The sequence below is a fragment of the Hyperolius riggenbachi genome, chromosome 5 (assembly GCF_040937935.1).
Source record: "Hyperolius riggenbachi isolate aHypRig1 chromosome 5, aHypRig1.pri, whole genome shotgun sequence".
NCBI classification, from domain to species: Eukaryota; Metazoa; Chordata; class Amphibia; order Anura; family Hyperoliidae; genus Hyperolius; species Hyperolius riggenbachi.
In genome coordinates, this window is record NC_090650.1 from 441570801 (window position 1) to 441597442 (window position 26642).

At 46.6% G+C, this 26642-nt stretch overlaps 2 protein-coding genes across 2 annotated transcripts in view; both read right to left on the bottom strand.

Annotated features, from left to right (window-relative positions):
• Window positions 1-5858, bottom strand: part of LOC137519244 (mucin-2-like) — a 73233-nt gene extending 67375 nt beyond the window's left edge. The window contains exon 1 of the mRNA XM_068238117.1: window positions 5661-5858. The gene's annotated coding sequence lies outside the window, so the exon portion shown is untranslated. The remainder of the gene's footprint in view (window positions 1-5660) is intronic.
• LOC137519245 (uncharacterized) overlaps window positions 1-26642 on the bottom strand; it is a 47809-nt gene that overhangs the window by 19705 nt on the left and 1462 nt on the right. The window contains exons 2-3 of the mRNA XM_068238118.1: window positions 19260-20048; window positions 15485-15561 (exon numbers count right to left, since the gene is read on the bottom strand). Coding sequence (XP_068094219.1) covers window positions 15485-15561; window positions 19260-20048 — 866 coding nt within the window. The remainder of the gene's footprint in view (window positions 1-15484; window positions 15562-19259; window positions 20049-26642) is intronic.

Below are 26642 nucleotides of genomic sequence, written 5' to 3' on the forward strand. Positions count from 1 at the left end.
GATGTCAGTGGCCATCCCACGTTACGTGGTTCCCAGCCGCTACCACTTTGCACGCTCTGCAGTGCCTGAGTTGCATGAGCACGTGGTCAGCAAAATAACCCGAAGCTTGAAGAATGCCGTTGCCTGCAAGGTTCACCTCACCACTGACACCTGGACGAGTGCGTTCGGCCAGGGTCGATACATCTCCCTTACCGCGCACTGGGTGAACCTTGTGGAGCCTGGCAGCGATTCCTCACCTGCTACGGCACGGGTGTTGCCCACGCCACAAACAGCTGCACCGCCGTCCCTCCCACTGGATAACAGCAGCACCTACCTCTCTGACTCCTTCTCCTCCAACGCATCTCAAAGCTGTACCTCATCCGGAAACGCTAACCCAGCAGCAGTAGGATCGTGGAAGCAGTGCAGCACAGCTGTTGGCATGCGTCAGCAAGCGTTGCTGAAGCTAATCTGCCTTGGGGATAAGCAGCACACAGGGGAGGAAATTTGGAGGGGAATAAAGGAACAGACGGATTTGTGGCTGGCACCGCTGGACCTGAAACCGGGCATGGTTGTGTGTGATAATGGGAGTAATCTCATTCGCGCTTTAAGGTTGGCTAAGCTGACACACATCCCTTGCCTGGCGCACGTGATGAACCTAGTAGTTCAGCGGTTCCTGAGGACATACCCAGGCGTGCCCGATCTGCTGTTGAAGGTGCGTCGAGTGTCCAAACATTGTAGAAATTCCAGTACTGCTTCGGGGGCACTCGCCAAGATGCAGGAGCGCTTCAATCTCCCCCACCATCGCTTGCTGTGTGATGTCCCTACGCGCTGGAATTCTACGCTGCACATGCTAGCCCGCTTTTGCGAGCAGAAGAGTGCAGTGGTCCAGTACATGACGGCGCAGTACCGAGGCGCATCCGGCCAGCTGCCAAGCTTCTGTGGATCCGATTGGGCCAACATGTTGGACCTCTGCCAAGTCCTCCAAAATTTTGAGCAATCCATGTTGCTTGTGAGCAGTGACAACTCTTCAGTCAGCATTACCATACCACTGCTGTGTTTACTGAAGAGGTCGATGTTAAAAATCAAGGAAACAGCTGTCATGATGCAACTGGGGGAATCTGAAGGAGAAAACGATCAGCGTGATGGTACCAACATCAGGCCATCCGCCTCAGGGAACGCTGGCCCCAGCAGCTATGACGAAGAAGAGGAGGAGGAACAGCTGGAGTTGGAGCAGGAATTTCATGCCACCACTGACGAGGGCCAGAGCGGTGCACGTTGGACTTCCACAATTCAACGCGAATGGTCAGCAGAAGCAGACCAGGAGGAAGGTGACGACTATGATGCATCACAACAACTATCACAACGCTCACAAGAGGATGATGAGGATTCTGGTAGGACTCTGGCACACATGGCTCAATTCATGCTAGACTGCATTGAACGTGACCCACACATTGTGCGCATTCTGGACAACACCAATTACTGGGTTTATACCCTTCTGGATCCACGGTACAAACACAATGTTCCAAAACTGCTTGAAGAAAGAGTCAGACAGGTCAAAATGGAAGAATACCAGCAGGCCCTTGTGGAGACTTTAGAGAGGAGATTGACATCCTCCCCCTCCTCTAGCCAGTTGTACGCAGACAGACTGACTTCCGCAAACCCAGGACGACCAGGAGGGCAGCAAACAACGCAAGCCGCAGCTAGTACCCAAAAGGGAATGGTATCGGCAGTGTCCTTGGAGTGGGAAAATTTTCTGACACCCATGCAGCCGCAGCCCACTGAACAGCAAGCGTGCAGATCCACCTCCAACACCGATCGCCTGGAGAAGATGGTCAAGGACTACATGTCAGATGGCGTAGCTGTGTCGAACCATCCATCTGCACCCTTCAACTATTGGGTATCGAAGCTAGACACCTGGCACGAACTGGCAATGTACGCAATAGAGGTGCTGGCTTGCCCGGCAGCCAGCGTTATGTCGGAACGCTGTTTCAGTGCTGCCGGAGGCATCGTCACAGATCGGCGTATCCGCCTCTCTACAGAAAATGCAGACCGTCTGACTCAAATTAAAATGAATCAATCCTGGATTGGAAATGACTACGCAACACTTCAGGACCCCAACCAAGTAACATGACCAATGAACATCTGGGATGGTGTTGCGTTTCCGGGCCCTGTTTATTGAACCTCTCATCTGTATTACATTTATGACTGCATGGCGGCAAAAAGCATTGCTGCTATATCCGCACGCTTTTTGTCCACATGCAAGGCCTGGGTTGTTGTGTCTCACAAAGCGTGGCCTTCTCCTCCTGCGCCTGCTCCTGTTCCATCACGTCTGCTGCTGCTGGGTTAGCGTTGCCGCGTGGTCCCTGTTTATTGAACCACTTATCTTTATTACATTTATGACTGCATGGCGGTACAAAGCATGCTATCCGCACGCTTCTTGCCCTCATGCAAGGCCTGGGTTGTTGTGTCTCACAAAGCGTGGCCTTCTCCTCCTGCGCCTGCTCCTGTTCCATCACGTCTGCTGCTGCTGGGTTAGCGTTGCCGCGTGGTCCCTGTTTATTGAACCACTTATCTTTATTACATTTATGACTGCATGGCGGTACAAAGCCTGCTATCCGCACGCTTCTTGCCCTCATGCAAGGCCGGGGTTGTTGTGTCTCACAAAGCGTGGCCTTCTTCTCCTCCTGCGCCACCCTCCTCCTGTTCCATCACGTGTGCTGCTGCTGGGTTAGCGTTACCGGTCCCTTTTCCTGGAACCTCTTATATGTATTACATTTATGACTGCATGCCGACAAAAAACATGTTACCTGTGCAAAGAAAACAGACATTTCCCGCATTTAAAAGACAGTTTTCCCTTTGAAACTTTAAAATCGATTTTCTCAAAAACTATAAGCTCTTTTTGCTAATTTTTTTTTCCTCTTGTACCCACTCCCAAGGTGCACATACCCTGTAAATTTGGGGTATGTAGCATGTAAGGAGGCTTTACAAACCACAAAAGTTCGGGTCCCCATTGACTTCCATTATGTTCGGAGTTCGGGTCGAACACCCGAACATCGCGGCCATGTTCGGCCTGTTCGGCCCGAACCCGAACATCTAGATGTTCGCCCAACACTACTTATGACACAGAAATGAAATATATATTGTTTTTTTCAAGACAAACTAGGCTTTCATTGTATGCCATTTTTTCCCTCAAACAATTTTGTTTTCTATGAATTTTAATAGGAAAACAAAGAAAAAAATAGAAAAAACATGTATTTCTCAGTTTTACCAATTCCAGTTTAAAAATAAAAAGTGCTACTGTCGATAAAAAACACACATTTTGTTTGGCTATTCTTACTGCTAATCACAAAACTTCGATTATGTTCCTGTCACAATTTATGGTGAAGATATTTGATTCTAAAATAGTGCTACAAAGTGTGTTTTTCACTATGAAATGAGAAAATAAAGTACTTTTAATAGTAAAAATCAATCTCATTAGCTCAGGAAACTTATATTCCCATTCACCAATTAGCGCTGCATCAGATAGTGCCAGAAATGTGCACAGGAGCAAGCCCAATCCTGCACAGCACTGCTTCTGCTACAAGACGTATATCTACTGACCTGTGGCTTAGATGAAGTCACAGAGGACGTATATCTACTGACCTGTGGACGAAGTGGATAAACTAATGGAATAAACAATTGCATCTATCCTCCTCCTCCTAAAAAAAGACTTTTTAAGATATTCCACAGTTTTATTTTATACTAGCTGATGACCCGGCATTGCTCGGGTATGTTTTTGGCTGGTGTTGGTTCCGCCCACTTTTTCTAACCCTAACACACAAACACTCAATGAGCAAGTTTGTGAACTTTGGCATCAATAATTTGTATATTCCTATAGAAATTAAATAAATTAGATTGGGTTTTTTTGACTCCGCCCCTCTCCAACATTTGAACCCCGGTCAACCAATGACCGACTGTAGCAGGTTTGAGGCATCTGCTGTTAAAAGTATAAAAATGGCAGCAATTTAAATATTCCCCTTGAAAATCAACAGGTGAATTTTGATTGGCTATTATAGGCTCCACCCACTTCCCTGAATATTAATCTCAGTCACCCAGTGACCATCTGGGCAAAGATTGGGAACCCTGCCATAAACAGTGTAAGAATGGCTGCAGTTTATATTTGACCAGTGAAATTTGTTTTTAGCTCTGCCTTCTTTTTGTAACCTTGTCACACAGTCACTCAATTACCAAGTTTGTGAGCTTTTGGGTCCTTGCCATTATTAAAAACAAATCTGATTGGCTGTTTGTGGCCCCACCCCCTTTTCTAAATTTGAAGCCCAGTGACCCAATGGCCAACTGTACCAGGTTTGAGGCTTGTGCCATTAACAGTGCAAGAATGGCAGCAGTTTTAATATTCCCCTTGAAAATCAACAGGGGAATATTGATTGGCTTTCTTAGGCTCCACCCACTTTTCTGAATATTAATCCCAGTCACCCAGTAACCAGCTGTGCAAAGTTTGAGAACCCTGCCATTAACAATGAAGAAGGGCTGCAGTTTACAATTTCCCAGGGAAATCTGTTTTTGACTCCACCCACTTTTTGTAACCTTGACAGACAACCACTCAATGACCAAGTTTGTGAGCTTTTCGGTTCCTGGCATCAAAAATGTGTGAATGGAAGCAGTGTATCCAGGAAAAAAATCTGAATGGCTGTTTGTGGCTCCACCCCTTTAGTGAATTTGAACCCCAGTAACTCAATAACCGACTGTAGCAGGTTTGAGGCCTCTGCCATTAACAGTGCAAGAATGGCAGAAATTTCAATATTCCCTTTGAAAATCAAATGGGGAATTTTGATTGGCTGTTGTAGGCTACACCTACTTTTCTGAATATTAATCCCAGTCACCCAATGACCAACTGTGCAAAGTTTGAGAACCCTGCCATTAACAGTGTAAGAATAGCTGCAGTTTATGTGTTCCCATGTAAAAAGTTAGTTGTTTTGGGCTGTTTCTAACCTTGACATACAGTCACTCAATGACCAAATGTATGAGCTTTGGGGTCCTTGGCATCAATAAGTTGCATTTTCCCATTGAAATTAAACAAATCTGATTGGCTATTTGTAGCCCGCCCTGTTTTCCAAATTTAAACCCCAGTCTCCCAGTGACTGACTGTACCAGGTTTGAGGCCTCTGCCATTAACAGTGTAAGACTGGCAGCAATGTAAATATTCCTCTTGAAAAATCAATAGGTGAATTTTGATTGTTGTAGGCGCCACCCACTTTCTAACGATTAGTCCCAGTCACCCAGTGGCCAACTGTGTCATGTTTGGGAACCCTGCCATTAACAGTGTAAGAATGTTTATATTTATATTTTCCCATGTAAAAAATGTAGTTGTTGGCGCCTCCCACTTTTTCTGACCTTGACCTATAGTCACTCAATTACCAAACACAGCGTTACACAGCGCTCAGATGAATATACCCGCAATTACCAATATGGTTCAAGGATGTATTTAAATAATCAATATGATTTATATATACAGTACATAACTAAAAGGGTTCCTATGTTATAGACAGTCCTACGGGTACGCTTCTGAAAAAAGGCTTGAGTTAGTCCTTTCTTATCAATAGTATTTCTCCTCCAGAAGCGCTCCACCATAGACAACAATGCTGTCACCACCACCAGGAACACCCTAAAGGATCCTCACTCACCAAATAAGGTGGGCCAGCAATGACATTGGCCTTATCTCGCCTCTGGGGTATTTGATAGGCTCCCCACACCCTGTGGCAGTCAGATGCTATCCAGATATCACCTCTCCTTTCTTCCTGAATGTGACCGATGCAACCATTTCCCATTACTGGGCACCACCCCCTCCAGCGTGCCTAATGCAAAACAGTATCAATGGGAAAGATGTTGTGTGTCAGCCTCGTTAGTAACCATGGCAACAATGCTGCATGGCAGCTGTGCGCACAGCTTGCCTGATTCCTATGCCTCCTACAGCAGCGCCCACAGCAGAAGCCAGCATCAGCATCCTCACAGCAGGACGGATCCCGATGCAGCATTGTTGCCATGGTTACTAACGAGGCTGACACACAACATCTTTCCCATTGATACTGTTTTGCATTAGGCACGCTGGAGGGGGTGGTGCCCAGTAATGGGAAATGGTTGCATCGGTCACATTCAGGAAGAAAGGAGAGGTGATATCTGGATAGCATCTGACTGCCACAGGGTGTGGGGAGCCTATCAAATACCCCAGAGGCGAGATAAGGCCAATGTCATTGCTGGCCCACCTTATTTGGTGAGTGAGGATCCTTTAGGGTGTTCCTGGTGGTGGTGACAGCATTGTTGTCTATGGTGGAGCGCTTCTGGAGGAGAAATACACTCAATTACCAAGTTTATGAGCTTTGGGGTCCTTAGTATCAATAATTATTATATTCCCATTGAAATTAATTAAATCTGATTGGCTGTTTTTGGCAGAAAATTCAATATTCCCCTTGAAAATCAACAGGTGGATTTTGATTGGCTGTTGTAGGCTCCACCCATTTTACTGAATATTAATCCCAGTCAACCACTAACCAACTGTGCAAAGTTTGAGAACCCTGCCATTAACAGTGTAGAATGGCTGCAGTTTATATTTGACCAGTGAAGTTTGTTTTTGGCCCGGCCCACTTTTTGTAACCTTGACACACAGTCACTCAACTGACATCAAAAATGTGTGAATGGAAGCAGTTTATCCAGCAAACAAATCTGATAGGCTGTTTGTGGCCACGCCCTTTTAGTGAACTTGGACCCCAGTCACCCAATGATTGACTGTAGCAGGTTTGAAGCCTCTGTCATAGTCAGTGTAAGAATGGCAGCAGTTTAAATATTCCCTTTGAAAATCAATAGGTGAATTTTGATTGGCAGTTGTAGGCTCCACCCACTTTCCTGAGTGTGGCAAGATTGAAAACCCCATGCATCTAAGAATGGCTGCAGTATACATTTTCCTATTAAAAATGAATGGCTGAAATTTGATTGGCTGTTTTATACTCCGCCCACTTTTCCTGGATTTGTAACATCGGTCACCAAGTGACCAACTGTGCCAAGTGTGGGGACTCTGGCTTGATTACTGTGAGAATTTTTTCCATGACATGAATGGGTGAAATCTAATTGGCTGTTTGTAGCTCCGCCCAGGTGTGCAGGGGGGACGCGAGACCCCCAGAACATATCATCCCAGGTAGTGAGGGATCTGTATACCAAGTTTCGTTCAAATCGGTTAAGCCGTTTCCGAGTGATCGCGGCACACACACATACATACATACATCCGATTATATATATATGGATTTAAATCTACTTTTTACGTTTTTAATGTTTTATTGTATTTGCGCTATGAAAAAGACATTGAAGTATGCCAGAGCTAAAATCAATGAACTATGGAACCTGTTTATCTCTTTCCTGCTCTCAGAAGCAATTTTCTGCTAGGAAAGTGTTTTATAGTTGTAGTTTCTTATCAGTGAGGGTCACACGGTAGTCTGACCAGTCCTGACTCAGACAGGAACTGATATTTACATACCAGGGGCTTGATTCACAAAGCGGTGCTAACCTAGTTAGCACGCCTAAAGGCTTTGGGTGTGCTAACTAGGGTGCTAAGTAGTAAGCAAGCACAAAGCTTCAACAAATCACGTACAAAGTTTTGCGCGCAAGACTTTACGCACGCAAAACTGTATGCGCGCAAAGTTTCGTGCTGCGCGGTGCGCGCAAAACGTTACACTGTTTGCGGGCTAAACAGGTTTACGAGCATAAAGTTTGCACGAGATGCGTTTCGCGCGCGAAAAGCTCTTTTAGGCGTGCTAAGCTGCTTTTCACAGGCGTGCTAACACTTAGCACCCTTATGTGAAGCTAGCCCTAGATGTTTATTTCTTTCAGGCAGAGAAAGAGAAAAAGGAACATAGCCTAGCTATTTGTGTGCTAGGCACTGTACATACCCATGTCTATCTCATTATGTCACATGTCACTTCGGGTATCCTTTAACCCTCCTGGCTCCTGGCAGTCTATTTAAAACCGCCAGGGGGCAGCGCAGCAGTTTTTTTTTATTTTATTTTTTTTTAAATCATGTAGCGAGCCCTAGGCTGTGCAGCGGCATTCCCCCCCCCCCCCCCCCCCCCCTCTTCCATCGCCTCCGGCGATCAAGCCCGCCCGGAAATCCCTTTCTGAATGGGATTTCCATTAGGGCCTCCCCCGTCGCCATGGCTCTACCAATGTAAATAGATGGGACAGATTCCACTACAGCGATTGCAATTAGGGCAATCGCAGGACATGCAGCATTCTGGGAGCGTTTCCATTCCAATGAATTGTATAGGAGCAGGGAAATCGCTCCCAAAATCGCTTGCAAAACGCTGTCACAAATTGCAGCTTTGAAGGTTGTGCTCTGTTCTGAGGGTTCTTCACAACAATGGTGAACAGTGGCCTGCAATCCACCTATTAAAGTGGAGCTGAATTCTTGCACAGGGCAGAAGGAAAACCGAGAAAAATGCTCCCTGTGTGTTTTTATAGAGAAGATCCTTTCTAATCCCCCCTCATCTTCAAGTAATCACAAGTGTAATTTGAGCTCTCAGCTGTGTCAGCACAAAAATGTGGCCAGCCTTGGCAGATACAGCTAATATGTAAACATAGGATGTAAACCATTTGTCTGCTTCCATGAAAGCAGGGAGTAGACACACTGCAGATTTCTTGCAGGAGTTACGTAATCTGTAACAAGGAAATTTTTTCTTTAAAGTGTACCTGAGATTAATGAAAAGGAAAAATGTATACATACCTGGGGAAAGAGACACTGTGTATACATAATGTATACATACCTATATACATAGCTGGGTCTTCCTCCAGCCCCCTTTGGCCTGATCACTCCTTCGTAGTCCTCTGTCACTGCCTGGATCCTCTGCAATCCTCCCGGTAACTTGGGCCAGGTGGTGCAGGCGCAGTGCAGGCGCGCACGCTCCCCCCATCGCGCTCCAGTGGTCAGAAGTGTTCTGCACATGTGCAGTAGGCCCTGACTCCCAAAGTTACCGGGAGGAATTGCAGAGGATCCGACAGAGGACAGCGAGGGAGTCATCGGGCCGAAGACATAACAACAAAAATTACCGGACCACACGCAACTGATCAGGCCGAAGAAGGCTGGAGAAAGCCCCAGGTATGTATACATTTTTCTTTTTCACTCTTCTCAGGTTTACTTTGAGTCTCTGTTCACATCTAAAAATGAAATTGCTGAGGGCAGCGATTTTCCTTTTTTTGTGCATTTTGTCTTCGCCCTCCCGGTGCTCCACTGCACGCTACGATTTTGTGCAAAGCGCTTTTGCAGAACGATTCCGTCAGGAAATCAACTCTTTGACCTGGAAAAGAATAAATACAATCGATTCACAAAGTGGTGCTAACCCAGTTAGAACGCCTAAAGGCTTTGGGCGCGCTAACTAGGGTGCAAAGTAGTTGGCACGCACAAAGCTTCAAAAAATTCCGCGCAAAGCTTGAGCGCTAAATATGTGTGAATGGTGCGATGTTTCGCAAATCTTTGCATGCACAAAAGTTTGCGCGCATAACTTTGCGCGCGATGTGTTTTGCATGCGATTTAGCGCTCAAACAGCTGTTTTAGGCGTGAAGAGGGGCTTTTCACAGGCATGCTAACACTTAGCACCCTTTTGTGAATCAAGCCCTATGTATTTATTCTTAAAATCGCAAACGCAATCGCCGCACAAAACTCTTCCTATACCTCCCATTAGACAAAAATCGCCCCAAAAATGGCCCTGACACTGCCGCCGCCATCCGCTCCTCTCTCCACATCCATGCCGGCCCGTCTGCAGTGTGGTTGGGGCCCGTGCTTGCTTGGCGAAGCAAGCCTTACAGCTTTGGATTGGATTCCTTATTTTACAGCCGAGTCCCCAGCATCCGGCACCGGTGGGATTGCCTGATGCAGAGTACATGTGCTTGCCGGTTGCTGGAGCAACCAGCAGCTCTCCGGCGTATCCTCCGTGTCGGCTCCCAGCATGTCACCTGACCTGCATCCGGTCATGTGACAAGCCTGGGGCCATACATCGATGCTGGAAAGAGCCGTTAGGAGGTACAGAAAGGCTGCAAGACGCCCCCCCCCCCCCCCTTTCCCTTCCCAAAAAAACAAAAACAAAGCATAGTCCCTGTTATCCGCCGACGGCATGCCGGTTAGTTGAGACTTCTGGTTGTTCGAACTTTGCTGTATAATGTAAATATTAACATGGACTTCTAAGCACATGGCGCATAGATGGCTGGGACATCATGCTCACATTGTATTTTGTTGTTGGCGTTTCTTTATTTCTTTGGTGTTTTTTTTCTCCCAGTAAATAATATTTGTTAAAATGAAATAATGCACAAAGCAGGTTCACCAGGGAGGCAGAGATGCAGGTAAAGTACCAATCAGTGGGCTTGATTCACAAAGCGGTGCTAACCCAGTTAGCACGCCTAAAGACTTTGGGCGTGCTACTGCTAACCAGGGTGCTAACTAGGTTAGCACCATTTTGTAAATTTAGATTAGCGCGGTGCGCGCGAAATGGTGCATCGCGGTGCAAGAAAACAATGCACCTGACGCGCCTATAAGGTCGCATTGGGTGTGACTTTAACGTTGCGCCGTTTTCGTCGCACCGCGATGCGCCTGTGCGCGTGCAAAGTTTTGCGGGCGGGACTTTGCATGCGAGCGCTAATTATTGCGCGAGATTAGGTTTTGGGCGTGATAAGTGGCTTTTCACAAGCGTGCTAACAGTTAGCACCGCTTTGTGAATCAGGCCCAAGGTGTGAGGAAATGGAGCAGAATGTAATGAACAGTGAGTCCAGCAGGTGGCAGCATTGCTCTGCTTTGTGCATGGCTTCTGTGGGCAGCAGGTGACTGATGCTGAGATTCAGGATGACTTCAGAAAGGTATCAGTGAATCATGTGACAGCGTCAAAGTAACCAGCATTCACAGTGGTGATGCTGATCAGCTGCAGCTCTATAAAGGTGCCCATACACTTATCGATTATCCCTGCAGACCTCCCTGGTCTGCAGGGAATCGATTGCCCCAAAAATGTGCTGTTGATTTTTACCAAAAATTGCTCTAAAGAAGTGATTGGACAGGGCGGAAGATATAGGTCAATTGGGGGCGGGGCAGGAGCGGTAGTAGATTGATGGCCGATAGCATCGCAGTTCCCAGTAAAATCAGACATTACAACGTTTTTGAGTATCACCTTCTCTTCTGGCAATGCGAAAAATGGCGCCGCACACAATAATTTTCAGCAATCGCAGCATTAACACAATGACTAGGAAAGTAAAAACTGGCTTCTAAAACAAGAAGTACTGCATGCTGCTACGTGTTTTAATTGGAATCAAAAATCGGATCATATAAAAAGTCGGAATCGCATGTAGTGTGTAAGAGGCCTGGAAATCATTTTCCTATGAATCGATTTTCTTAAAAATGACACCGTCTTTTCTCAATTTTGTTTTATAACCATGCTCCTACTGATCACCCTAACATAGATGGCAAATTTGGTGACAATAAGATGTACAGGGGCTTTGCTATTAACCGTGAAAATCAGGGCCATTGACTTCAATCAAAAATGCCTTCGGAACATGAAAATCAGAACCTGAAATTTGGTATTTGCCTGCGAAACGCTGTCTTCCGACAAGATCGGAATACGGTTGTTCCGATCAATCCCGATCTTAACACTGGACAAGCTGCGGCATTGCCCTTGGTTACCAGCCTGGTTTGTGTTAGGCAGTGGCGTAGCTAAGGAGCTGTGGGCCCCGATGCAAGTTTTACATTAGGGTCCCTCACACACTCTATACATAATTGATACAGTGGCGGACATACGGCCGTGCAGGCCGTGCCGCCGCACGAGGGCCCCTGAAGTTCCGCTGCTTCAGGGGCCCATTAAGTATTGCAGGTTTTTTTTATTTATTTATTTTTTTTTTTTTATGTTTTATTTTTTTAACCTGGGTGGCCCAACTCCTGTCCTCCCCCCTCACCTCGCCCCCCCCCCCCCCCATGCGGCGGGAGAGCGGAAAATACAGGAAGTCTCCGGCCGGGGCGGCAGCTGCCGCTTGGTCTCCAACTTGGAGACATATCGGAAACTAAGCAGCAGCTGCCTCTAGCGTCTGCTGCAGCCCCGGCCGGAGACTTCCTGTATTTTCTGCTCTCCCGCCGGCCGCCGCGCATACCGGGAGGGGGGCCCCGAGGTGAGTGAGGGAGGATAGGAGTCGGGCCCCCCACCCGAATAGCTACCCACCCGGCTACCTTACCCACCCACCCGGCTACCTACCCCGCTACCTAACCATCCACCCGGCTACCTAACCACCCTGCCGGCTACCTACCCACCCACCCGGCTACCTAGCTACCCACCCGGCTACCTAACCACCCTGCCGGCTATCTACCTGGCTACCTACCCACCCGGCTACCTACCCACCCGGCTACCTAGCTACCCACCCGGCTACCTAACCACCATGCCGGCTATCTACCTGGCTACCTACCCACCCGGCTACCTAGCTACCCACCCGGCTACCTAACCACCCTGCCGGCTACCTACCTACCTGGCTACCTACCCACCCACCCGGCTACCTACCCACCCACCCGGCTACCTACCCACCCACCCGGCTACCTTACCCACCCACCCGGCTACCTACCCCGCTACCTAACCACCCACCCGGCTACCTACCCCGCTACCTAACCTCCCACCCGGCTACCTACCCGGCTACCTACCCACCCACCCGGCTACCTACACACCCACCCGGCTACCTACCCACCCACCCGGCTACCTTACCCACCCACCAGGCTACCTACCCCGCTACCTAACCACCCACCCGGCTACCTACCCCGCTACCTAACCACCCACCCGGCTACCTACCCGGCTACCTAACCACCCTGCCGGCTACCTACCCACCCGACTACCTAGCTACCCACCCGGCTACCTAACCACCATGCCGGCTACCTACCTGGCTACCTACCCACCCGGCTACCTAACCACCCTGCCGGCTACCTACCTACCCGGCTACCTACCCACCCACCCGGCTACCTACCCACCCACCCGGCTACCTAACCACCCTGCCGGCTACCTACCCACCCGGATACCTACCTACCCACCCGGCTGCCTACCCACCCGGCTACCTAGCTACCCACCCGGCTACCTAACCACCCTGCCGGTTACCTACCTACCCGGCTACCTACCCACCCGGATACCTACACACCCACCCGGCTACCTACCCGGCTACCTACCCACCCACCCGGCTACCTACCCACCCGGATACCTACACACCCACCCGGCTACCTACCCACCCACCCGGCTACCTACCCACCCGGATACCTAACCACCCACCCGGCTACCTACCCGGCTACCTACACACCCACCCGGCTACCTACCTACCCACCAGGCTACCTACCTACCTACCCACCCGGCTACCTACCAACCCACCAGGCTACCTACCTAAAGACCCACCAGGCTACCTACCCACCCACCCAGCTACCTAACCACCCACCTACCCACCCACCAGGCTACCTACCCACCCGCCTACCCAGCCACCCACCAGGCTACCCACCCGGCTACCCAGCCACCCACCAGGCTACTTACCCACCCGGCTAAGGGCTACCTACCTACCCACCCGGCTGCCTACCTACCCACCAGGCTACCTATCCACCCAACCACCCATGGGAGCTGCGCGCCGGATGGAGGCTGGGACAGGAGGTCTGCTGCTGCAGGTGAGTAAATGTTTTTTTTTATTATTTATTTTAGCAGGTGTATGTTCTGGGCAGGTCTGCCACATGATTGCATGTATGTTCTGGGCAGGTCTGCCACATGATTGCGTGTATGTTCTGGGCAGGTCTGCCACATGATTGCATGTATGTTCTGGGCAAATTTGCTACATGATTGCATGTGTTTTCTGGGCAAATCTGCCGACATGATTGCACGTATTTTCTGGGCATATCTGCCGACATGATTGCAGGTATTTTCTGGGCATATCTGCCGACATGATTGCAGGTATTTTCTGGGCATATCTGCCGACATGATTGCAGGTATTTTCTGGGCATATCTGCCGACATGATTGCAGGTATTTTCTGGGCATATCTGCCGACATCATTGCACGTATTTTCTGGGCATATCTGCCGACATCATTGCACGTATTTACTGGGCATATCTGCCGACATCATTGCACGTATTTTCTGGGCATATCTGCCGACATCATTGCACGTATTTTCTGGGCATATCTGCCGACATCATTGCACGTATTTTCTGGGCATATCTGCCGACATCATTGCACGTATTTTCTGGGCATATCTGCCGACATCATTGCACGTATTTTTTGGGCATATCTGCCGACATCATTGCACGTATTTTCTGGGCATATCTGCCGACATGATTGAATGTATTTTCTGGGCAAATCTGCTCACATTATGTGTATTTTCTTGAGAAAACCTGCACAATTATGTGAATTTTCTGGGGAAAGGGTCACCAAAACTTGGGCCCACTGTCTTTGCGTTGCACTTTTCAAGGGAACCTGAGGTGAGAATAATATTGAGGCTGCCATATTTCTCTCCTTTTAAGCAATACCAGTTGCCTGGTTGCCGTTCTGGTCCTCTGCCTCTTATTCTTTCAACCATAGACCCTGAACAAGCATGCAGCAGGTCAGGGGTTTCTGACAATATTGTCAGAACTGAGAAGATTAAGCTGCATGCTTGTTGCTGGTGTAATTCAGTTTATTACTGCAGCCAAATAGATCAGCAGGGCCGCCAGGCAACTAGTATTGTTTAAAAGGAAATAAATATGGCAGCCTCCATATCACTCTCACCCCGGGATCACTTTAAATTACAGTTAGCTCCGCCCTTATCCGGTCATTGCCACGCCCATTTTTTTGCCACGGCGCTACGCGCCGCAGGTTCTATCCACGCCCATTTTTTGCCGCGGCGCGCAGGTTATAGCCCGCACCCATTTTTTGCCAGGGGGGCCCACAATTGATATTTTGCACAGGGGCCCACTGCTGCCTGTGTCCGCCACTGAATTGATACGGTGCGCTAAAACCTGCCAATGGCAACTACAGTGTGTGTCAGAGGTGCAAGAAGCTTGTTAATCATTATTATCTTTCAAAGCATCTATAGAAGCGATTATTATAAGCACATGACCAATACAAAACTAATACTGCGGTTGAGGGAAGGCCCTACGAGGCCCAAGGGCCCCATTGCGTTCGAAACCTCTGTAACCCCTATTGCTACACCACTAGTGTTAGTGCCCAGTTTAACAGGTACGAACGCGCCCACGCAAGAGCTGGAACTGGATGAGTTCCTAGCTGTGACTGCACCACCTCACATATCACTTATTGTGTCCAGTTTTGTCTTGATAAAGAGGCCCAGACAGCCCGAAACATCTGGACTTTCACTGGTGACAGATAAAGCTTGTGTGTTATTTCAGAACCGATTTCTCACGGCTGTACGAGGCCAGATTCCGTGTACATTACACAGTGTACCGTCCAGCTGTTGTTTCCATACAATCTCCTTACTAGTAGAGGAACAGGCAGTTACCTGGTGCAGAAGTGTCAGCTCTGTTGCTGTGGAGTTTGTAGAAGTTGTTCTCAGCTTTACTTTCAGCTGTAACTGTCCTGTAAGCACAGGAGACACACAGAGGGCATTGTCAGAATCGGCCTGAGAGTCACCCATCAGGATGCAGTCATTATTAACCACTTCTCTACCACAAGTTTTTTCCCCTTTAAAAGCTCTTCCCATTCATTCGGTAATAACTTTATCGCTAATTATCACACTAATTATCACACTGAAATGATCTATAATTTTTTTCTTGGTGGGACAAACTAGGCTTTCTTTGGGCAGTAGTTTATGCTAAGAATTATATTATGTTATATGCATTTGACAGGGAAGAAGTAGGAAAAAAATGAAAAAAAAAATCACCATTTCTCAGCTTTCAGCCATTGTAGTTTAAAAAAAAAAAAGTGCTATTGTAGATAAAACAATCACATTTTATTTGCCCATTTGTCCTGGTTATTACAATGTTTAAATTGTGTCCCTAGTACAATGTATGGTGATAATATTTTATTTTGGGTTGGGGTGAAGGAGTTAAAAAATAATGAAGTGTATAATGGTGTATCTTAAAGCGGAATATAACCCTGCATTTCAACTTTGCTCTAAAACATTATTTACAGTATATTATATGCAACCAGCATTTTTTTTTTACTAGACCAGCATTGGACTTGGGCCCGTTTCCACTGTAGCGTTACGAAATCGCCGGCGAATCACCACAGGCAAATCGCATGCGGGTGCGATTCCGCATGCGTTTTTTGCCATGATTTCGCATGCGATTTCGCATAGGTAAGGCTGTATGCGATTTTAACCATGTCACTGCCTGTGTGAATTAACATGGGTACCTATGCGAAATCGCATGCGAAATCGCGGCAAAAAACGCATGGGGAAAACGCATGCGATTTCCCTATTAAATACATTGTGTGCGATTCGCCTGCATTCCACACGCAGGCGAATTCTGAGGCCCCTACCCTGCAGATTTTTTCTGCACAGAAAAACGTGCGGGGAAACGCACAAGTGGAAACAGTCCCATCCACTTGTACTGACTGTGCGGATCCGCATGCGTTGCCCGCATGCGGATTCGCGATAGTGGAAACGGGCCAACGGGCCCTAAAGTTCCTGGAGATTTCTGCAGACACATCCGAAGCTGACATAGATACATTTTGTTTACATAAATTTATCTAAGTGTTGAATGTGACTCCTCTCTGACTGAGAAGGAGCTGGAGGACAGCCAAAGAGTGTGTAACATTTCTCAATAGATACATTTAACTAAATAGAATGTAACAATCTGAACTTCTGCATATCTCTCCACGGAACTTTAAACCTCTGTGTATAACCCTTCCAATGCTGGTCTAGTAAAAAAAAAATGCTTTTTGCATATAATATGCTGTAAATAATGTTTTAGAGCAAAGTTGAAATGCAGGGTTATATTCCGCTTTAAAGTAGTTTTACTTTTGGCCACAAGATGGTGCTATACTAATTTTGTTTTCTAAAAATAGAAAACAAAACCAAGTGTTTACATGTGTTTACAGGTGTTTATAAACAGGGACGTAGATAAGCGTGGCAGAAGTTGCTAAGTGGTTAAGTATTGTCACATTTACACAATTCAATTCACTTTTCTCCTAGGTGATATTTTCAAACCATATTAATGAAATGTCCTGTAACTGACCAACAAGTAAGGATATGATCTGAATAATTTTGACAGAACTTTTTTTCCTAATTTTTGATACTTTTTCAATTGCAGAGTGCTGAAAAATAATTTTTATTATTTTAAACAAAAGATCAAAAATTGTCTCCAAAGACAAAACGGTACTTGTGTATTATCCCGTCTAGCAGAACGGGTTCGGGAGTTAGACAGGAAAAGTGTGCACTGTGCTTCTTGAGCAGCTGATTCACCACAGATCAGCTGCTCCGTTCCGTTCAGCTTTCCTCACTGCGCAGTGTTGTAGCCCGTCCCGAAGTCACAGCACTAGTCTGTGTAAGATGTGAGTAGAGGGGCTGTACAGCACACTGAATGCAGTGACCTCCGCTCCATAGACAGCAGCCACTGATCCCCGCTTAGGTAAGCTCTCCCCTGGTGGGCTGTGATTAGGGGCGAGACCCTTTTATAGACAAGCTGTATGATAGCGGGCAGATTGCTGCAGGGCACAGCGCTGTACATAGCAGGGAGTGTGAGGTGGATCACCTTGTGCTGGTGCTCAGCAAGTCCTCTTCCCTGTAATGTGATTAGGCAGAGTTGGTGTGCCGCTAGAATCACTTGTAATTCCCCTCCTCCAGGCTGGGAAGGCTTCATGCCTCTTTCATTTTTGCTCTCTATTGTTCTGCAGTCTGATCGCTGACGGAAAAGCCAACACAGCGTAGTGAGGAAAGCTGTGTGGAACGGGGCAGCTGATCTGTGGTGAATCAGCTGCTCAAGAAGCACAGTGCACACTTTTCCAGCCTGTCTAACTGCCGAGCTCGTTCTGCTAGACGGGATAACACAAGTACCGACAAAACTTTGGAGAAAAGTGAATTGAACAAGGGTCCAAGTGATGGTAAAAGAGTCGCATTCAGAATTTTTGGCTTGTAAACTTTTCTATACTTTCCGGGGTTAATTGGCAAACCTTATTTCTGATAGAGCAAAGTGTTGTGTACACACAGATAGGCACCCAGTATAACAAGTTAGAACTCTCTACTGAAGAAAATCATGCAGAGATATAACCATACACCACCATCAGGTAAAGCAGCTTAGGACCTGTCTCCACTCATCAGTTTTTCTGTGCATTTTCTGCACACGAAAACTGAACCAATATTAATCAATGGGCTCGTTCCCACTTGAATGCCTTTTTCACATGCAGAAAAACAATTGACAATGCAGAAATGTCACACAACTCATGCAGAAAAACTGACGCACAGAAAAACTGACCAGTGGAAACAGGCCCTTACTTAAAACAAAAAGTAACACAGAGAAAATACAGGGTATCACAATACCATAGAGATCTTTGCCTCATTTTACAGACAGTGACATCTTGTGGTTGCTTTACTATACTGCAGTTTGGGTAACAAATTTGGCATGCTTATATGTAAACTATTTGCATGTGTGCACAGTTATTACACCAGTTCCTGGCAGAGACTGAGATAGGGGAGTGTCCAAGTCTGCTGCCAGTTGGTGGATTTGTCCAGGTGTAGAAGATGAGTGACAAGGGCTCCTGTTCTGTGCAGCTGGCCAGGGTCAGATCTAGAATCAGCATAGAAAGTGCCCCATCCAGCTCTCTATACCCTGGGGCAGTCATATCAGCGCTGCTTCACATTGTTCAGCATGGGCATGCCTGACGGGGAAGGGGGAAGAGGTGACGGCCAGACCTGCAAGGGTACAAGGGCAGCCAGCACACCTCAAGTGGAGTTTGATCGGCAAGGGGGGGGGGGGGTGTCATGCGGTGCAGTTTAGCATGTTTTACTAAGTGACTAGTTGTATTATTAGAGCAAAATTTGTCCTTTGTGCAGAAATAAGCCCTAAATTGTGTTTGGAATAATGTTTTGTCTTATCTCAGATTACTTGCCCCGTGTATCTGAACTGAAATGCTCAACTCAGTGGAGAATTTGTAGTGAAAACGGTGGCGTGCTACATTTATCTTGGGAGGCCAAAGATGGCGGTGAGGGGTGGAGTAAATATGTAGGACGTTATAAGAACCTATAAATGCCTGTTAATGTTGCATCAGGTTTTGGTTTTGCTTTGCACCTCCCAGCGTTGCCATGTTATCTCTTCTGTAAGAATGGTGCCACTTACCCCTGGAACTTCCTCCGTAGACTTTCGGCGGTGTAGTTTGTATTTTTGCTGCTTTATCGACAGGTGACTGAGCAGCAGTTGAGCATGGCATGGCCTGCATCGTCGTGGCTAACGTGGTAACAGTCCTGGTGGAACTAATCGCCGTGGCTGCTCCTGGTGATACATTGCTTGTCCTTTGACTTGTTGTGGCAACGATTGATGTAGTATCAGTCATTGTAGAAGTTTTTACTCTTGATGCTGTTGTAGACAAGATTGGTAAAGTACTTTTCTCCAAAGTCCCAATCAGTGATACGGTCTCATAGACCTTCCTCGGCACTGTGGAACTCACCGGTGGTGTAGCTCTGGACATGATGTGACCAACGCTGGGAACAGGCGAGGATGCTGAGTCTGATGGTGGTGGAACTCCATCAATCGTATACATTTCAGGTCTTGTCTTACCTGGTGGTCTGGATAAATTGGTAGGTGGACAGTTGGTTGTTGATCTTGTAAAGTCTTTTATGAAAGATCCTACATTAGACCTGTTGCTGATTGGTGTCATGGTGCCCCTTGTATAAATAGATGGAGCTGAAACAATCCTTGGTGTGGTTTTTGGAAACAATGTACCGTTGGCCGATGAGGTCTTGTTCTGAGGAGATGTTGCTGTAGAAGAAGGTCCTGAAACCACTTTATTACTAACAGTGATACGTATAGAAACAAAAAGTTCTGGTGAATCACCCGAGTCTTTTCTCAAAGGTCTCTTCCTATTCCTGGCGGAATCAGACAGAACAGGCCAAGGTGCTGGAAGTGTTACTGTAATATGAAATTGGTAAATTAAAATATAAAAAAAAAATAATTATGAATTTGCTGGACATTTCACATTATGATTTTGCATCGTAATTGCGAATTTCGATGCAAAATTACGATTATGCGAAATTCGAGTTCACCACTAGCGATCAAGTATAAAAACTTCCTTGCATAACATAAAACTTTTATTGCAACTTGACTCAAACTAACTACTTAAAGGACCACTGTCTCGAAAATGTAAAATATATATAAGAATATACAGATACGAAGTATGTTTCTTCCAGAGTAAAATGAGCCATAAATTACTTTTCTCCTATGTTACTGTCACTTACAGTAAGTAGTAGAAATCTGACTGAACCGACAGGTTTTGGACTAACCCATCTTCTCATGGGGGATTCTCAGGGTTTTCTTTATTTTCAAAAGCACTTAGTGAATAGCAGTAGCTCCATCCAGCTGCCAAAAAAGTGTATGTTGAGCAGGGAGGCTGGCCAGCATCCTCGTATAAATCCTTTTCATGGAGTGTCTTTATAAAGAATAAAGGACATGCTGAGAATCCCCCATGAAGAGATCGACTAGCCCAAAACCTGTCAGTTCTGTCAGATTTCTACTACCTACTGTAAGTGACAGCAACATAGGACAAAAGTAATTTATGGCTCATTTCACTCTGGAAGAAACGTACTTCTTATTTGTCTGTGTTTCCATGTATTTTTAATCTTAAGATTTTCACAACAGGTCCTTTAAAAGAGTCCTCTTGATTAACAGGCTTATCAGATATAAAGTCCTAAGCTGCATACACACGCAAGACTGGGGTGGCCAATAACAACCAGCGGCAACAACAACGGCCAGTAAACCGTGTACAGCAGCCCCTCGACCGCCCTTGGCTAGCGAACCATGTGGCGGATCAACTCAGCCAAGTGACGGGCTATTGCTTTGTCCATGCCACTTGCCCCACCCACCGCATGACATCATGAGAGCGCGCTCCGTCATCCCTCCACCAACCCCGCATATCAACAGAACACATCATCAGCTGTACAGCTGACACGCCTCTGTATAGTGCGGCCCAGCGGTGTTGCTCGAAGAATCAGGTGCTGATCCCCGATGGTCAACATCAGTCAGCTAGTGTGTATGGGCCTTAAGAGAGGCCACACACAATACAATTTTTCTGTTAAACTTCACTGCAATTCCTTGAAAAAAAACAGGCGTAGATATACGTATTTTGCTGCACCCACGCAGAACCCCGCACGCTCCCGCTCGCGTTTACGTTGCTGCCCGTTAGTACACAGAGCAGTGAATGAAAACACAGTTCCAATTCACCAATCTAACTGCCCGTGATAAATGAAACCAGCATCAATGAGATGCCTTTTTTAATGACCAAACAGAAAGTGAAAGCATACACGCTGTAACGTGGGGGGTATCTAGTGGCCAAATAGTAAAATTACACCTACATACACATCCCATTAAATTAGAATACCTATTAATTAACCCCTTAAACCCCCCCCCCCCCCCCATAGTTACCAAATTAAAACACTTTTATTTAAAAAACAAAACAAAAAGAAAACAAAAACCATAAATAGTTACCTTAGGGACTAAACTTTTTAAAAATATTTTTAATATAAACATAGTACAATATAAATGTATAAATGTAATATATTACTATTAGGTTATATTACTGCTAGTTTTGCAAAAAGGGGCTTTTACTTAGTGAAAAAACTAAATAATTACACCTTAAAGAGAACCAGAGATGAAGCACCCTCTTGTATTTTACCTTATAAATCAGTGGGAACATGACAGTAAACACCTAATCTGCCCTTTGTTTCATTGTTCTCTGTGTAATCTGACTGTTATCACGTCTGATAAGAATCCCCGACTGAGAAGTCAGGCTGCTCCGTCTAGCTTTGCTACAGAAAGATTATAGCTAAGTCTGTATTCTGTGGTGTTATTTCAAGCCCAAGCCTGCCCCCTTGTGGCTTTGCTATAATGACTCAGCAATAATCATTCCCAGCAAAGCCAGATTTAATTGCTCAGTCTGGGATTCTTGTGACTGCTGATAACAGACACTTTTAGCAGTGAGGAGGAAACAGAGAGCAGGGTAAGTGTTTTCTCTAATGTTCTTACTGATATACATGGTAAAATACACAAGGGTGCTTCCTCTCTGGTTCCCTTTAATTTCCAAGTATAATAGTTTTGCCATAGATTGTGATAGGGACAAAATTTAAATGATATAATAGCCAGGACAAATTAATTATGGTAGCATGTATTATTTTAAAACTATGGCAGAAAACGGAGAAATGATGACTTTAAATTTTTTTTTTTGTATTATATCCATTAAAGAGACTCTGTAACATCAAAAACGTCCCCTGGGGGGTACTCACCTCGGGTGGGGGAAGCCTCCGGATCCTAATGAGGCTTCCCACGCCGTCCTCTGTCCCACGGGGGTCTCGCTGCAGCCCTCCGAACAGCCGGCGACAGACCCGACTGTAGATTCAATATTTACCTTTGCAGGCTCCAGCGGGGGCGCTGTGGCTGCTTTCGCTCCGAAGGAGGCGGAAATACCCGATCTCAGTCGGGTCCGCTCTACTGCGCAGGCGCCGGAGACTTGCGCCTGCGCAGTAGAGCGGACCCGACGGCGATCGGGTATTTCCGCCTCCTTCGGAGCCGACAGCCGCCAGAGCACCTGCGCAGGAGCCAGGAAGGTAAATATTACGTCACCGCTGTACGGAGGGCTGCAGCGAGACCCCCGAGGGACGGAGGACGGCGTGGGAAGCCTCATTAGGATCCTGAGGCTTCCCCCATCCGAGGTGAGTACCCCCCAGGGGACGTTTTGTCGTTACAGATTCTCTTTAAAATGCATTTAGAAAAAAACAATTCTTAGCAAAATGTACCACCCAAAGAAAGCCTAATTGGTGGCGTAAAAAAATAATAATATATATATATATATGTTACGGCCAGAACCCGAAGTTTGGCCACTTCTAGTTCTGGCCGGCCACTTCGGGTTCTGGCCGGCCAATTCGCGAAGTGCCCGCTGCGCTGCGGCCAATGTTAGAAACGGATCGTTTACTCTGATATGAATGTATCTTCTGGCCGCAGCGCAGCGGCCAAACGTATTAATTTGTTGCAATTTTAAGCCGGCGGCAATGTAACGATTCAAGCCGCCGGCTTTTTCATCTGCCTCATCTCTCTCCCTCTCTTTCTTATGGCCAGCCGGCGGGGGGGGGGGGGGACACGCGAGTCCCCCCAGAGTCGTTCGTCGCAGCAGGGGCAGCAGAGCGGGGAGGCTGCAGACATTGCTTCTGCCAGCACCCGCTCTGCAAGAACGGCAGGCTTCCCTGCCGCGACGAACGACTCCGGAGGGACACGCGTGTCCCCGCCCGGCTGCCCATAAGAAAGAGAGGGAGAGAGATGAGGCAGATGAAAAAGCCGGCGGCTTGAATCGTTACATTGCCGCCGGCTTAAAATTGCAACAAATTAATACGTTTGGCCGCTGCGCTGCGGCCAGAAGATACATTCATATCAGAGTAAACGATCCGTTTCTAACATTGGCCGCAGCGCAGCGGGCACTTCGCGAATTGGCCGGCCAGAACCCGAAGTGGCCGGCCAGAACTAGAAGTGGCCAAACTTCGGGTTCTGGCCGTAACATATATATAGATCGTTTTGTTGTAAAAAGTAGTGATAAAGTTATTGGGGAATGAAAGGGGCTGAAAGGTGAAAATTGCTCTGGTCCACAAGGGGAAAAATCCCTCAGTGGTGAACTGGTTAAATAATGCATACAAAAAGGTTATTCAGTTATTCACATTAAAAATTATCAAAAAGATCAAAAATTGATCATTAATTGAAATGTTTTTCAATCCAACAAATGTTTGTTTGTTTGTTTTCTGCCGTATATGAGCTTTTTATTTATTTTTTTATTTTTACAAAATGTTGACAATCTCAAACATGTGTGGTACCTCAATTAACTTCCTCAGGAATATCAATCACCCTAAAAATTGGATTGATTTCAACAAATTGGAAAAAAATTGTGTGTGTGGCCACCATGAAAGGATTTCAGATTCCATGAAAAGCCCGCAGGAAGAGGACAGCTAAGTTGGTACAATCAATTAAAGAGAACCTAAAATGAGAGTGATATGGGGGCTGCTCTATGTATTTCCTTTTAAACAATGCCAGTTACCTGGCAGTCCTGTCGATCTGGGGCATAGAGTTGTTAAAATAGAATGGCAATGCAATGGAGGGGAAACGTTGCAAGGTGCAGTATGTGTTTGATGCGATGCATGCGGTGAAGCATACAGTACATAGAGCAAGCTTCACTGCAACTGCTTCACTGCCGATGTGAACAGAGCCATTAAAATATCATGTGCTTAATTTATATTGTCCGACGCGACACACCACAGCGCACCACTGTGGTAGTAACCTTTATCCATAGCGATGTGTGCGCCAGCGCGTGCTGCGATCCTGCAGAATGACGCAAACCCCCAAACACACAATATTTCTATAGTGGTAAACCTCATGTCTAATGTTCTATTTCATGCTTTCAGAGTTAACCACTAACATGCAACATGACTCAAAACTTTCTGCCTGTTTGCTATCACAAACAAGGTACAATACTCAAAAAAAGTGTGTTCCTTGCGCTCAAACTCTGGACCTCCAAACCAGTCAGATCCAAATGTGTCAATGGTCCAGGACCAGGTAACCACACGATGTGCTGCTCCAAATCAGGGTGTATGTGCAAGAAGATCTAAGAGAGGAAGGAGCGCTCTAAGTGCGTTAACCAGGTAGGACTTTATTTGCGCATAACAAGTGAATACTTACAGAAAGTGGTATTAAAAAGCGCTTATCTGCGGGTGGGCCACCCGCTCTACCCCTCTGCGGCATGCTGCACGCGCTGTGGCCAGCAGCGGCGTGTCCGGTGTAGTCAGGAGGCTCGTCTTAGGAGGCGGTGGGCGGGGCCTGTGGCCGTGGTGCGTGGGGCGTCATGACGCGTTTCGGCGCTCTGCGCCTTCATCAGATGACGTCACACGCACTGGGGGGCGTACATATATACGCTTGAGTGCCATAACTATGGCAACAATTGAAATAATTGATAAAACTTTATTGTTATTCTTGACATATTCACATGCATATAAGCTGGATGCAACATCCGCACATATGTATGTTTAGAGGTGTATACTGGCTCACAGCGCGTGCGCCTAGGCTGCTATACATATTAAGCATACATATTAAGCATACAATTACCTCATTAAAATGAATTCATTATTTAAAAACAAACCCTAGTTAATCTCATATGACAGTCAGATTAGACATACTGGCATTATTAAACATTCTGCCGTGCTTCATTGAAGTTAAAAAATGTATGGACTCCAATCATAATGAATACAAATGTGAATAATTGTACCTATGCACATAGCATACAATGCCACAAAAATACAATGCAATTAAGATGACACAAAATGGAACGAAATAAAACATATAAGAATGTATAAAAGTGTATAAAAAGGATCGTCATCAATATAGGCATGTAAAAATATATACATTAAAAGAATTAAAGGCTCTCAAGAACCTGAGGTTTCTAATAAATAAGCCCATGTGAGACTGGATATTCGATCTTATCCTACGCATCCGATGGTATGCATACCAATATGGGGTAGGGAAAAAAATGGGGGGGGGCATGGGGGGAGGGGAAAGGAAAGGAGGAGAGTTTCGGGGGGGGGGGGAAAGGGAGGGGAAAGGAAAGGAGGAGAGTTTCGGGGGGGGGGGGGGAAAGGGAGGGAAAAGGGGAAAGGAAAAGAAGGGGGGGGGGGTTTAATGGGGAAGGGAAAAGGCTAAAGGGGGGGGGGGGCCGGGAACAGGCTATGGATTACTCAATATACATGAGAACAATGCAATTCCTACTAAGGACTGTTTCTAACTGATAGGTACTCACCACCCTCATCTAATGGCAGTGACTGCTAGAACTTAAGTATGGAAGCTGTGAAAAGAGGGGTGAGGACGGAGCAGTGCTTTTCAGCGCTGCTAGATTTGGGCGCAGCCGGCGCCTCCATAGACTTCAATAGGAATCATTCCTATTGAAGCGCTCAGTGAGTAACGTCGGCTCCGTCAGAAGACAGAGCCGAAGTTGCTTAAAAACATAATAATTCGGCCTCCAGCAATCGCTGGAAGCCGAATTATTTCATTCCCCCACTATCCATGTCGGCCTGGAGGGGGAATAGTAATTAAATCGGCCCGGACTTGTGCAGAAGCAGGATCAGCCATATACCGCTGTATCCTGCGCCCAAGTCTACCGGCGCCGATTTCAAATGTACGCGGTGAGGAGACTAATTAAACAAGTACTATACATTCCAAACGAGAGATTATAAAACACTCTAAACAATGATCAAATGAATAAACCTTAAATGTATGTGGAAACTTGTCATGACGCCCCACGCACCACGGCCACAGGCCCCGCCCACCGCCTCCTAAGACGAGCCTCCTGACTACACCGGACACGCCGCTGCTGGCCACAGCGCGTGCAGCCTGCCGCAGACTAGAGCGGGTGGCCCACCCGCAGATAAGCGCTTTTTAATACCACTTTCTGTAAGTATTCACTTGTTATGCGCAAATAAGGTACAA